At 39.1% G+C, this 13,502-nt stretch overlaps 1 protein-coding gene across 1 annotated transcript in view; it reads right to left on the bottom strand.

The window, feature by feature from the left end:
- CEP192 (centrosomal protein 192) overlaps positions 1 to 13,296 on the bottom strand; it is a 95,433-nt gene extending 82,137 nt beyond the window's left edge. The window contains exons 1-9 of the mRNA XM_072851586.1: positions 13,026 to 13,296; positions 11,040 to 11,090; positions 9,864 to 10,010; positions 8,210 to 8,421; positions 6,860 to 6,958; positions 5,632 to 5,772; positions 5,171 to 5,328; positions 4,358 to 4,508; positions 526 to 709 (exon numbers count right to left, since the gene is read on the bottom strand). Coding sequence (XP_072707687.1) covers positions 526 to 709; positions 4,358 to 4,508; positions 5,171 to 5,328; positions 5,632 to 5,772; positions 6,860 to 6,958; positions 8,210 to 8,421; positions 9,864 to 10,010; positions 11,040 to 11,090; positions 13,026 to 13,136 — 1,254 coding nt within the window. The 5' untranslated portion in view covers positions 13,137 to 13,296. The remainder of the gene's footprint in view (positions 1 to 525; positions 710 to 4,357; positions 4,509 to 5,170; positions 5,329 to 5,631; positions 5,773 to 6,859; positions 6,959 to 8,209; positions 8,422 to 9,863; positions 10,011 to 11,039; positions 11,091 to 13,025) is intronic.
- Between the last annotated feature and the right edge of the window lie 206 nt (positions 13,297 to 13,502).

Raw genomic sequence — 13,502 nt, 5'->3', positions numbered from 1 at the left:
GGAAAATTCTTAAGTAACCAAACACTCCAAACTATTTTGCTGCAGTATACACAGGAATGGTTTTGTTTCTTTTACGAGTTGATCCAATATCATCCTTTAGTTACTCACCAACTTCTTGAAGGCATGTTTAATTTTGAGAATACACTTCACATTTGTCAGTGCAATATACAAAAGGAAAAAAATTCAAGACCACACTAAACCGATTCCAAAAATAAGAGGGGGAAAAAAAAAAAAAGAAAAAAGGACAGGCACACTGAAGTCAGCTACTCTGTGAATAGCTCATGGTTAATACTGTTTGTATGTGTTGCCGTAGTTCAAAGGGTACAGATTAAAGTGTTGCTTTGATACACAAACATAAATAACATGTTCCAAATGGTGTAGTTTGTTTTGCAAAACATGCATGAAGTCCCCAAATTTTTTAAAATCTTCTGTACAAGAGAAGAAATACAAAGGCAGCCAGAAACGGAAGCATTCACCAAAGACCAGAATAAGGCCCTTCAGAGTTTATTTAAAGTAACATTAAACCCCTTCATTCTCAGGTAATAGATTAAGAGGCCGAGATACACATCGTCTGCGAGGGTGAGGATACTGGATGTTGGCAGTGTCAGCATCGCAAGAGTGCTCTATCAGAGGAGGAGGAGGAAGGAGCTGGGCATGACTGGACCATCTCGATCCAGCCCGTGGGGAATCCAGAGGGGGAAAGAAATACCTGAAACAATTAAGAAAGGAACAAAACACCAAAACAAAAAAAACAAAATAAAACAAAACAAAAAAACAAAACAAGAAAAGAGAAAGGTAGTAAATACAAGGAGAACCAAAGGGGAGAAAAGACATGCTGAAAAAAAAAAAAAAGGCTTTAGTATATCCATGCCAAAACCAATAGAACATAATAGCAGAAATCAAGGCTTGTAATTCAAAACAAGACAAATCTGGAAACTGTTCTTTAAAGGAAAATAATACAGTCTTTTCCACTGAAATTCACAGAAAAGAATACCGTAATAATAATCCTAGTATACATTTTTACAAAAGAACAGATTGCTTTGGAAATCAAAAGGATGTTGTAGCACAGCTATTAACAGACTTTCATTCTCCCAGAATTCCTGTGATTTGTTAACAGAGCTTTTAGTAACGCTTCATTTGCGACACAAGATATACATTAAATTTTATGTAAGTACATTTTCTGCATATGCATCTAATTCAGATTAACTTCACAGCACTTCTAGAATAGATGTAAAAACATACCTGTTTTTACAATACTTTAAATTTAGTAATATACATTTACAGATAATAAATTTCAATGAAATACAGTCTATATATTTACATATTTCTGCAAAATCCTCAGAGTAAATTTAAGATTCCTGGTGAATGCAAGACTCAGAATTATGCCATTTCATGTCATTTTTCTGCTGGTTTTATTAGAACTTACCCGTAATACTTGTGGATTTTAGTATAACTGTATTAGATACCTACAGGTGTTTTCTGTCTTGTTTACATTTCCGTGGACTTACATAAAGGAACAGCTATATGATTAATGAAATTATGGGACAATTCACAACAAGCTGCATTTTGGTTTCAATCTTTGTATGGCTCAAGTGTTTGCATTTTTTAAGGATACTATGCTCAGAGAATTTTAGTTACTCCATGGAATTATTACCATAGGAATGGATGAGTACATATCAGAAAAAGTACTTCTCTTAGTTAGGATGAAGAAAGTATGACAGTACTTACAAAACATTTATTTGAAGTCATACTAAGTTATAAATGAAGCAATACCAAACTGTTAAAAGCTACCATCTGTACAATTGTCAAAACACAGTTTTCTTATTCCTTTAAAACTAACAGTTTCACACACTACCAAGCAGTTACAAACTTGTGATGTTTAGGAATCTTAATCAAATGCTGAACACTATGAAATGCAAAACAAATTAGTTATCAAAACAATTTTAATGAAAATTATTTTAATGGTCACTTCCCTCCTCCCATCCCAATCAAGGACAAAAATTCTCATTTTTAGTGACAAACTAGTATTTTAATTTGACAAGCTTTCAAAAAAAAAAAAGTTTTGATGGAAGTTTTGGGGTTTGGGTGGTTGGTTGTTTGTGGTTTTTTTTCAAACAAGAAGCCTCTCCAAGTATTTTTCTATCAGGAGTTCCAACAGTATCAAACTGTGCGGGCTAGTACAAAAAACGTACACAACGTGTTTTAAAAAGGCTTTTTGAATAGCATTTAGTAGTTAGCAGGCTGCTGGTGTCTTGGGAGAGGTCAAACGGCGTTGGGGAGGGGAAAAAGGAGTTCGTTTTCCATTCCTGTGTGCATGCAACAAGCAGCAAAACACCAAAGTTACTCCAGTTAGCTTGGTATCAGCTCTGCTTTCTGTTAAAAAGGACATAATACAAATGGAGAATGGAAATTGTATCATAAATCTAGACACACAATTACATCAACATAACAATACAGCCTTACTGACTTATTTTCCAACACTATATCAGCTGTTCTGAAACTATTTTGATTACAAATCCAGTTTGGTGGTTGTGCTTTAACAAAGTTTTCCAGATCTGCCTATGCTGTATCCGTTTTAAGTGTTTAAATGTATAGACACTGAAACATAGCATCTACAGTCACAGACAAAATAAATTCTGTGTAGCATACCAATTTAGCCAAATGTCAGTACATAAATCTTTATTATTGTAAGTGTTAATACACTAAAAAAGTTAGCAACTGTGCTTATGCAATTCAAGCCAATGTGATTACAAACGAAAATGTAGTTAAGTGCATTTTTTTTTTATAGTAAGGTTCAATCCTAGGACAAGACACCATATATTTTGACATTCCACAGCCACGGACTTAATTCTGTAACAAAATGTTAATTCCGAATTGGAGCTGAGAATAACTTATAAAAAAAAAAAAAACAACAAAACCACTTTCAAAATACAGAGCAATGGAAGAAGTCTAAAATAATGCCAGAAGTTTCAGTTTCACAATGGCTTACTACCAACTTCAGGGAGAGGAGAAGAACCAGTGGGGTGGGGTACAGTAGTCTTGCTGTCAGCAGCACAGTCTTAGAGAAGGAGACTCTGAAACCACACCCTGTGCTAAAGAGGTATAAAATGTCCTGTATCTCCCTACAGGAGCCCAAGCAAATACAGTTAAATAGGTTTGGATATCACATTTCCAAGACAGGACCACATTTCAGCATTTTTTGCTACACTGTAAGTAGCACCTGGAACCAGATGACCAGTATCATTTTGGCCTCCTTTCTTGCTGGAGACTTGGCCCATTACCACCTCTTGCTCTCCCATTTGTCTTGTGAGGAAAATGTGAAAGCCCTTCTCTGTTCAACACAGCTAGGGATCTGGAAGCCAGAACTGCCATTGAGGATTGACTGCTGAAGCCGGGGGGGGGGGGGGGGGAAGGCTACTCTCCAAAAGCAAACTGTCACAGTACTTAACAGATGAGCATTTTAAACTTTACAGATGAGCATTTTAAACTGAAAAAAGCCACATTAGTAGCTGCACATGGATGGAAACGGAGGTTATCCCAAGGCATTTGAAAAAAATAAAGGTGGGCACAAAACTCAGAAGCTGCTGCTACGGAATTTGGCCACATCTAGTCCTTACATAGGACACGTCCTGTAAAGTTGATTGTACATGCTCCACCGTACAATTGCAGGGCTCAGTGTCTAGATTTCGGTGCGCACAAATTAAAATGGTTTTCAGAAGAGGCAGTTAAATTTACCTACTAAACAGCAATTATTACAGAATAAAAACATAACAGAGAAAGCAACTTAATCTGCAGTAAGAATGCCATATGAGGAAGATTAAAAAACCCAAAACTCTTACTTAATTGATGTTACACCTGCAAAAATGCAAGTAAACTAACACTAGTATACGAGTTTTGAAACCATACATTATGAAGTATCTTTTCCTCCTTCCTTTCTGCTACATTATCCCAGTGAAAAAGAGAATTTGTTGCTGGTATTTTTGCTTCACTTTTAAACACGCATCTAAAACAGAAGGGCAGTTGCACAGCAGTATGATGAACCTTCTCCTTGTTTGAAACTATTTCAGAAAAGTTATTTTTAATCATGTGAAAGGACTAAAAGTGAAAATAGTTGTTTACATTGCTTATTTATACAGAATGATTCAGTATGGCTTACGTTTTGTTCATTTTCCTCTTAACACTGGCATAACAGACACCATCACAGAGCAAAACTATAATAGCTTGTAGAAGTATTCATGCAATAAATTACATTGCACTTAAAAAAAATTATAAAACAAACATGAAAGCTAAATGAAATTAAGAAGACTCAGAGAAGAGAGTATTTACTGAAATTCAGTCTCTCTACTAATTAACCTACCTGCTGGCAGATGATCCATTTAGTGAATTCTGTAGACTTGTATTGGCTGAACCTAGAGAGGCATTAAAAATTCCCTGCTGAGAACTACCATTCACTGGACTCCCGTTACCTTTCAGTATACCAGTACACTTCCAGTTGTCCATGTAATTAGCTGCAAATACAGATATATAAAAACTGTTAGTTTCTCTTCTGAAGCTCACCTTTTGATACAACTATGATGTTTCAACTGCTACGCACCTGCTGTGAATTCAAATTTAACTTAAAATACCAATATATAAATTCCAAACAGCTGAGGGTCTGGCCCTTTCGCTGTCTGACATTCTCTGCCTATCCACGATTTAAAACTCAGTTTTGTTCAGTAGCAAGAATGAACTTCTTTTAATAAAATACTGAGAAATAAATGAGAATGGATGAGGAAACTGCCACTGTTTTTTGTTGTCGCTTTTGGAAATTTAGACAGAAAAAAAGCAGGTTTGCCTCAACATTGTGACTGAATGTAGGTTTTCTGGTTTTGGCAGCAGGCAAAGATAGTAATGCAATACATATGTTAATTTTAAAAGTTACAACTCTACGTAGCTCTAGTCTGGTGAAACAATTTGAGGATACAGTAACAACTATTCACAGCAGTGTAAATCATGCAAGTGTTCCAGCACAGAAAGTTATTTCCTTTTTCTGAAATGTAAACAGAAATATAAAAATCTATCATTCACAAATATAAAATGAACTTTTACTCCAAAATTATTTTTTGAGTAAAGTTTCTCAAGTATATTCAGCATACTACAATGCTAATGTATTTCACGTGGGTGACCTTACCCTTCCAGAGCCTAACACAGCCATCATCACCAGAGGAGGCAAGCACTGTGCCTGTAATATTCCAGCTCACTCGCCACACCTGGGAGTTGTGATTATCAAACTGTGCCACAATATGAATTTCAAATTTCGTTAATCCTCCAGATGAAGTCAATTCTTTCCTGTTTAAGAGAAAAGTGACAGTTCTGCACACAACTGTTCAAAGGTCTGGGCTCAAACATGATGACAAAAAGAGAGGACTACATTTTTCAAGGAGTTTATATAACAATTAATACTCCTAATCTAGTAACAAGGGGTATTCAGACAAAATTATAGACTTGCTCACAATCTTGTCATCCTAAAAATCAGGCTGCTAAAAAAGAATCCTGCATGCATTAAGTTACTACTTTTGCTTCGCAGATACTAGTGAAATAAGACTATAGTACGCACCACATCATACCGAACTATCTTCCTTTTAAGCTCACCTTAGAGGTTTTAGTGTGAAAATTCGTACATCTTTGGTTGCTACAGCTAAGATGTGGAAGGATCTTCCCAGATTTGGAGCAAATGCAATATCATGTACAGGATCTGTGACTGTCATCAGAGCTTCTGCTTTTGCATATTTCCTATACAGCATAAGAAATTAACCTTTAGTGCCATAAAAATTGCCAGTGATGCAAATTATATAAACCAGACATACTGGAACAGGGAAAAAGGGGTTACTATACATGATGAGACTTGCAAAAATAAAATTATTTTCTTAACATAAATTCAATTGTAAGTAATAATTACAAGCTGATTTCTTCAAGCTTGAATACATCAGATACATCTTCAAGCTTGAATACATCAGATACAGTGACTACTAACAACAGTATGTTAAATCATACAGCAAAAGCAAGGATTCCAGTACAAAGAACATTTTTGTCTACAGCTGGAAGAGGGAAATAAAGATTCTTCCATTCACAAATCTACACGGAATTTGTATCTCATTAACTTACTAAATTTTCTGTGCTTGTAAGCAGACCACTATCTGCCTCCTTCGCTGTATGATAAACATGTATTCCATTTTCTTACTTACCACCAGGTAAGTTACAACTTTTCTTTATTGTTAATGCACAGAGAACATTGTCTGAAGCCAGGCATAAATGCACAAAACACCTTGGCTCCTTTCCCACACCAATCACCCTGAATGAAACACAAGTTCTCTGTCATCATTTAATTGAAAGTGTTGTGTGTACGCTTCCTGGCCTTTTCTGGTTCTGAATTCTTAACTGTACCAACTGAACTTTCACAGAACGCTAGTAATTCATGGGACTTTCTGTCATTATAAACATGCTTTTAAAAGCATTTTAAGGTCGCCTGGAACAAAACAATGCCTAGTGCAACACAATTCAAATTTCAACTTCGTCCTATTAATTCCTTGTGCAAAATTAAGGATATAAATTAGTAGAAGCAGAAAACAACAATTCTCCCTTTAAAATGCTGGTAAGAACACTGGCATTTCTGCACTAAGATGGAACGAAATTATCAATATCGTGTCTGTTAACATTCTGAGGTCTCCCTCTCCTTTCCCATCCAATGGCTCAGACACAGAATTAAGGTATGATTATTTACTACTCCACTCCACATCAAATGACAGGAATAAAATAAAAGGCCATATATTACAAACTATTTTAAGATCCCACAAATGTTATATATTGTCATTTAGCATACCTGGTATTTTCGTTATATTCATAAATTTGAACCTTAGCCAATATATTTGGACTGTTGTCATCACTTCCTACAGCTATCATTGGAGAATGTGCTCGAGAGCTAAAAGGTGAAAACAAATACTGTTATATTTACAAATGATTTCACAGAAAGTACACCAAGCCATTTTTTTAAATTTCAGACACATTATCTACAAAGAAAACAAAACAAATATCACGAGGGAAAAAAAATCACAAGGAAACATGAGTAAGTGCTATTCACAGTTACCGGTACAATCTCCATTCTGTTGTTTTGAATGCCTACTTTATACACCCACTAAGGAGAAATCATTAGGGAACGTTATTTGTCAATTCAAGATGATGCTCCCAGAGTGGGATTATTTTATATATGCATCCGCAGTCAAGTATTTGCCACAAGTTTCACGGCAGAGTCTGCATTCTTTGCGGTACTTTTAACGATTTATTTAGTGGGATTTCATTCAGGTTTTGGAAGATAGATTACAAAAGCTAAATGTAGATGAGCTCTAGTTTCTAAATCAACTTTTAACCCCATCCCACGCACTAAAGAGAAGCCTGTACTCCAAACCTTCAGCACAGACTACTACTAATGAATAGAAGAGTAACTAGATCAGCAGGACACAGAATACTACTTCTCTAGGTAAAGCCATTATGTGCTTCTGGACAAACAGAATCCAAAGCAGTTCAGCCCTGAATGTTTTTTCCTTTCCTATTATTGCTGGGGGAGGATATGAGATGGGAAGCCAAGGAGAACCTCTGCTTGTCTGTGTTCTTCTGGGTGGGGAGACTACCCAAACTCCTCTCTGATTCTTTCCTGTTCAAGAAGGTTAAGTATATCATTGAGCCCATGAGGATATAACTAAAAGAACAATGCTTAGGCTTTGTATTTGTGCTAGCAAGACTCTTGTGGTTCCTAGTACTCTGTTGCACTGGCAAGGACGCGTGTCCTTGTTAGAGTTGTCAAAATTATTACCTATTGCAACACCTTTCTTAAGGAAAGAAGCGAGAGACAGGAACTGTCCCTTTATAAACATTTTCTCTTATGAAAATCCCAGTTAAGTTTTGTGGGATAAATTAAGAGCACTCCATAGCTCTTTAGCTCATTACTTGCTAAAAATAATTAAACTGGGAATATTTCCTCACAGACCACAGGATGACTTTTTGTAACACTTCTCTGGCTCTGCCAAACTTGCTTTATTAAAAGAAATGTTAGCAGCTTTCTTTCAGATCTGAGTAATGTACACTCAGTCTTCTCCATGCATGTTTTAGGATTTATTCTACAAAATTTCAGAACTAACTCTTTGGATCTTCTGCTTAAACAGTTTTAATAACATACCTTGAAGGATTCCAAGAAATACAACTGCAGCTTAGCTTACATGAGATTTCATGCTGCAGGGACCACTGACTGAGATTCATCACATCTGGAGCTTCATAAATCCTTACAACTCCATCTGCTGAACAGGTTGCTAACATAAGACCCATATGCTTGGGAGCAAACTTCACATCTGTAACAGATGTCCTACTGTCTACGAGAGTGGTCCTCTTTACCTGCAAAGAAAGACAAATTCTTGAAGAAAATACTAGAAATTTCCATCAAAAATTTATTCCCTAAGGAAGGCTAATGAAAGTCTGACAACACCATTTCATAGGCTCACTTACCTCTTCCATCAAGAACTAAAAAAAAAATATATATATATCTTTATACACCAATTAATTGGAGAAGTGACAAGTGACAAATTGTTGCACTGATGCAATTTCAAGCATCAAGAGATACACTCACAGTGGTATCAAAGTTCTGATACCAAAAAGAGTTGTTTAGATTATGCTCTTCAGAAAAAAAACAAACACGTAACATAAGCATAAAATACAAGAGTATTGGCCACAGGCAGTTTGAAACTGTCCTCTTCATTCATACTGGTGACAATATTAACCACGATGCCTAGCAACGCCGCTTTCTAATTTCAGTTATGCTGAGGTTTACCATGAAGCATTTTCCAACAGAAGCATCAAAACAACAAGTATTTCTGATAAGGGAGTGGGTGAATACAGCAGGCATTTGATAGGAAGATTAGCTAGGGTGAAAGAGGAAAGAATTGTAAACATTTGTTTTTCAAGTTGTCTCCTCTCCTGCCAAGAAAGTACGAGTTTGAGCTGAAAACTATGCATCACAACTGCCTCCTGCACGCAGAAGTCAGCCTTCCTACCCCACTGGGTGCCAAAGGTCCTGACAACCCAACTCTTCTCAGTTATGTATTTTAATGTTAGCAAACTTTAGTAGAAAAGAGAAAACTGCAGATATTTTAGCAACCTAAAACAAAATAAAACATTAGAGGCAGGAATACTATACTGAGTTATACAAGATGACACATGAAGAATAGCTGCAAAATAATCTATTTAGATCTAAAATTCCCTTGATGAAATGCTACCCAGAAAATCCACTTCTGAGCAAACTATTTCCCCCCAAAACCTGTTCTATTGTTTGAAGGATAAAAAAGAACAGCATGAGACAGCTTCAAATGAGCTCTTGTCACAGAAGAAAAAACCCACAACTTCAATTCTACTGTAGATGGGAATTCATGTCTGCAAGTTGCTTGCCAGGGAACATCTTACTAAGAAACACCAATAGTAGTGACACTAATTGGCCTGAATGTTGCCATGTAGCTGTTTTTCCCAAATGCTTTAAACATACTTACTTATATTGGAATATTGCCACAAAGTAACCAAACATAGGCAAATCCAGGAACACTTTATATTAACAGAAGAAAACAGGGTGCTTTTCCATTTCAGGAATAGAAAATATGTTGCAAAACCAGAAATGTCCAGTAACTTGGTATTTAGAACAATTTTCATGTTCAGTCATGTGTTTAATTCTGGAATTTAAACAGTTTAAAGCTTCAGCCCATTATGATAAGCAAACAAATCAATGAGACACAGTAAATCTGTTTATATGAGAACATATAGAAACTGTAATTGATATGTTAAAGTCTCACCCAGTGACTCTGGCCTCGGAGTTTATCATTTGACTCTCCCACTATTTCTTCCCATACAGCTGCTGTTCTATCAAAAGAGCAGGAAGCCAGGACCTGCCCAAATTCAGGATGGGCCCATGTCACGCGCCACACAGATCCACTATGTGTCTGCAAGATAACACCAAAACACTATAGAGAAACATCCTTATTGTACTAGTCCAAGCCATCGTACATTTTCATTACTTTCTGCAGAAGCAAATTCTAAGAAGTAGTAAGACTATTCCTTTGAAACTTATGTCCTTTTATAAAGCTCAAAGTTACACAGCAGCTGTTGCATTTGTTTATTCCTATAAGCACTGCAAAAGTTTTGTTGCTATTAGTTAATGGTTAAAGGGTAATAATTGCAGGTATATTTCAAGGCGTTATTTATTACTTCTTTAAACCGTAAGTTCCAAGCTAAGATTCTGCCTTGACACAAAAAGTACAGCTTTGTTTTCAACTTTCAGCCATTACCATGCTCACTTCTAGCTTGCCTGTACTCTTCCAAAGCATGTGCAGAGCATTACTTACCTTCTCCTTTTTTACATGAAACTCCTCTTTCATACCTAGTCAACCTAACACTTCTTTTTTTAGAGAAGGGGAATTCAAAAGCTTCACTGGCATTTCCATTTACAGGGATTATTGTATTGTGGTCCTATTAAATACAAGTTTAAGGACAATTCAGAAGCTGAATGCACTAATTATCCTGATGAAGCAGAGTCTCTGTTTGACACAGTTCTCAGAAAGGTTTGGAAAAAAATAGAGGTCAGATGTTGTAACATTTAATAGCCAGACCTCTTCCTTTTTTTTTTTTTTTTTTTTTTTAAAGTCTTACACTATGCAAAAAGGAAATATTCAATTGAAAATGAAGGTACTATTTTCTAACTCCCTAAACACCAGTTACCGCCATGTTTACTGATAAAGTCTGCCAACATAACTAATACTATAACACTGCATGCTAGCCTCTGCTTTAAGTGAGAGGCATTAGAGATGTTTTATAAAAGCAGAGAAAGAGTATTTTACCATAAGAAATACAGGATCTACAACGAACCAAAAATATTTCATTTCTACTCTACAAGTCAGCAAAACCTAAGTATGTTTCTTCAAAAACAAAGGAGAAATTATGGTTATAGCTGTGTAGTTTTTATAAATACAAACCTTCCAGCTAGCAGTGCAATGCCAATCGCCATTTTCACTTTTGTCCCAGACCTATTGAGAAATCAAAACACAATCATACAATTTGTAAATAAAGCTTACTAAGTAATACTACAAAACACAGCCATTAAAAAAAATATATATCTATACACACTACTAAACATTTTCATGTGGAAAACTCTGTCTGGCTCACCACACAACTGCACTTCACTCGATCTTGAAAATATCCCTACTACAGGTAGGGAGAAGAGGCGTACACCCACAAAATCCACTATTGTATGAAGTCTATCTTTTTTAAATTATTCATAGAAGACAAATTATTACAATTCTCAACACTTCATTCACTCTGTTCCATGAGTATGCTACTCAGTTTCACTCTAGAGCCCCCATGGTCCTCACCGGGGCACGTGCTCAGATCTGGTCGCAAAACCCTGATGTGGCTCCTGGCAATCATCCCAAAGACGGAACAGGACAGCAAAAAGAAAATCAAGCTAGTGGGGGAAGAGATCTTGTTTCTGTTTCTAATATTTCTGCCTTGATTTATAACCACACGCAAGTCTCTCTAACCTTCCTTTCTCTTGATTTCCCATACATCTTTATTATTGTGATGACTTTTTTTTTTTTTTAATTGTGAAGGAAGTCATGAATGTAACCAGATGAAAGACACCTCTAGAAGCCTGGCATCCACTCCCGTTTGTCACTCATTCACTATGTAACTTTACTGAAAGTCACCTCGCTTTTGCCATTCTGGATCCCTAATACAACCTTGGTTGTTATCATCACAGCCCAACTTTGTAACTTCTCCCCGACTGCTATTCTGCAGGGCCCACCTAGCGAGAACAGGACCTATGCCAGATACACCACTGCTGTTTTACAAGTGTTGTAAAACTCGGGTTAGAGTAAAACTTCTTGACAGTCTCATAAAGGATACTGCTATGATTGGAAAGCAACGTTACATTGTTAAAGAACATCGGCTTTGAGTTCTACCTACCTCTTGGCACCTTTCTTAAGAACATTCTTTTCAGGCTGCAAGTTTTACGTAGTCAGTCCAGACCAAAGACTGATGTGGTTCTGTCTTACTTTTGGGGGAACGTTTTTGTTGTTGTTTTTAATGTGTGGTCAGGGAGAAGGGGCTGCTCGCTTGTTTTTAAGCCTGATCTACATTTGACATAGCTTTCTATGGAAAAGCAATTTTCTCAACCATTTACCTGGTCTAACAAAAGATACGACTGCTCTCTGCAAACTACACTTCTTCAATCTAACCGTGTAACTCCTGAACTTTTGTGAACCTTCTCACTATGTGCAAAAAAATAGAAAAGCAATTAATTTTTCATTTACTATTGTTTTATCCCCTCTAAAGGAATGTAAAATTAAGGTTTCTAGTATTTTACAGTTTCCCTAATCTGCCAGAGCACACGCAGAACACTTCAGCCTTATGCTTCTTGGCACTTCGTTATGGAAGAGCAGCTTCTTCCCTTAATGCCCTTAAATAAATACAGATTTTCAGGTGAATCAACGAAACAAGCAGCACTGCTGCAGCCACGATAGTTTAAGGACGTTCTCCCCGCTGCAGCAGCGGGTCGGAAAAGAAGCTGCGTTCTTACGCGCGTTTGTGTACAGGCGCAAATGCAAACAGTGCGCATTACGTGTGAACGCACGCATCCTGGATCCGCAGCCCCCGCCGCTACACTCCGATACCGCACGCGTTTCGCTACGGGCCGCAGCCGGGACCTCCCGCGGATCGCGCCCACGGCAGCGCCCCGCCGACACGGCGGGACGCGGGCGCCGAGCGCGGCCCTTCCCTCCCCGGCCCCTGCGGGGCACGGCGGAGCGCTGAGGTACGGGCCTCTCCCGCCCGGAGGCCCGCGTGCCGCGAGGGGAAAGGCTGCGCCCCGGCCCCGCCCGGTAGGCCGCGCACCGCCGGTGCCGCGCTACCGCCGGCAGACGCCGCGACACCGCCCAGCACAAGGCCCGGCGGCTCCCGCTCACTTTGACGCTCTGGTCGCTGGAGCAGGTCGCCATGCGCCGCCCGTGGAAGTCGAAGGAGACATCGTGGATGAGGTCGCGGTGATCCGCCGCGATGCTGCGCGCCACGAACATCGCGCCGCGGCGCAGCCGCCACGCTCCCGCCCGCTCGCCCGGCCCAGGCGCGCGCCCTCCTCACGCGGCGGGGCGGGGCGGGGCAACGGCCGCCGCCGGCTCGCGCGTAGCCGGCCAGGGCCCGCCGCCCTCCCTCGCTCGCTGCTCCGCGCGTGCGCGCTCCTCCCCACCCCGGAGCACCCCGCGGGCGGGCACCGCCGCTGAGCAGAGAGGCGGGGGGAGGAGCAGCGCCTCGTGCTCGGCCGTTGCCGCGCCCGCGCCGCCCAGGAGGCTGAGGCGGGCGGGGCGGGCTGCTCCCCCCGCGGGCGGGCGCCTTGCGCTGAGGGCTGCGGGCGCGGCCCGTGCACTCACCCGGCCTCCTGCTCC

This window comes from Ciconia boyciana, chromosome 2, assembly GCF_034638445.1.
Source record: "Ciconia boyciana chromosome 2, ASM3463844v1, whole genome shotgun sequence".
Lineage (NCBI taxonomy): Eukaryota > Metazoa > Chordata > Aves > Ciconiiformes > Ciconiidae > Ciconia > Ciconia boyciana.
This window is presented reverse-complemented; position numbering and strand designations above follow the sequence as displayed.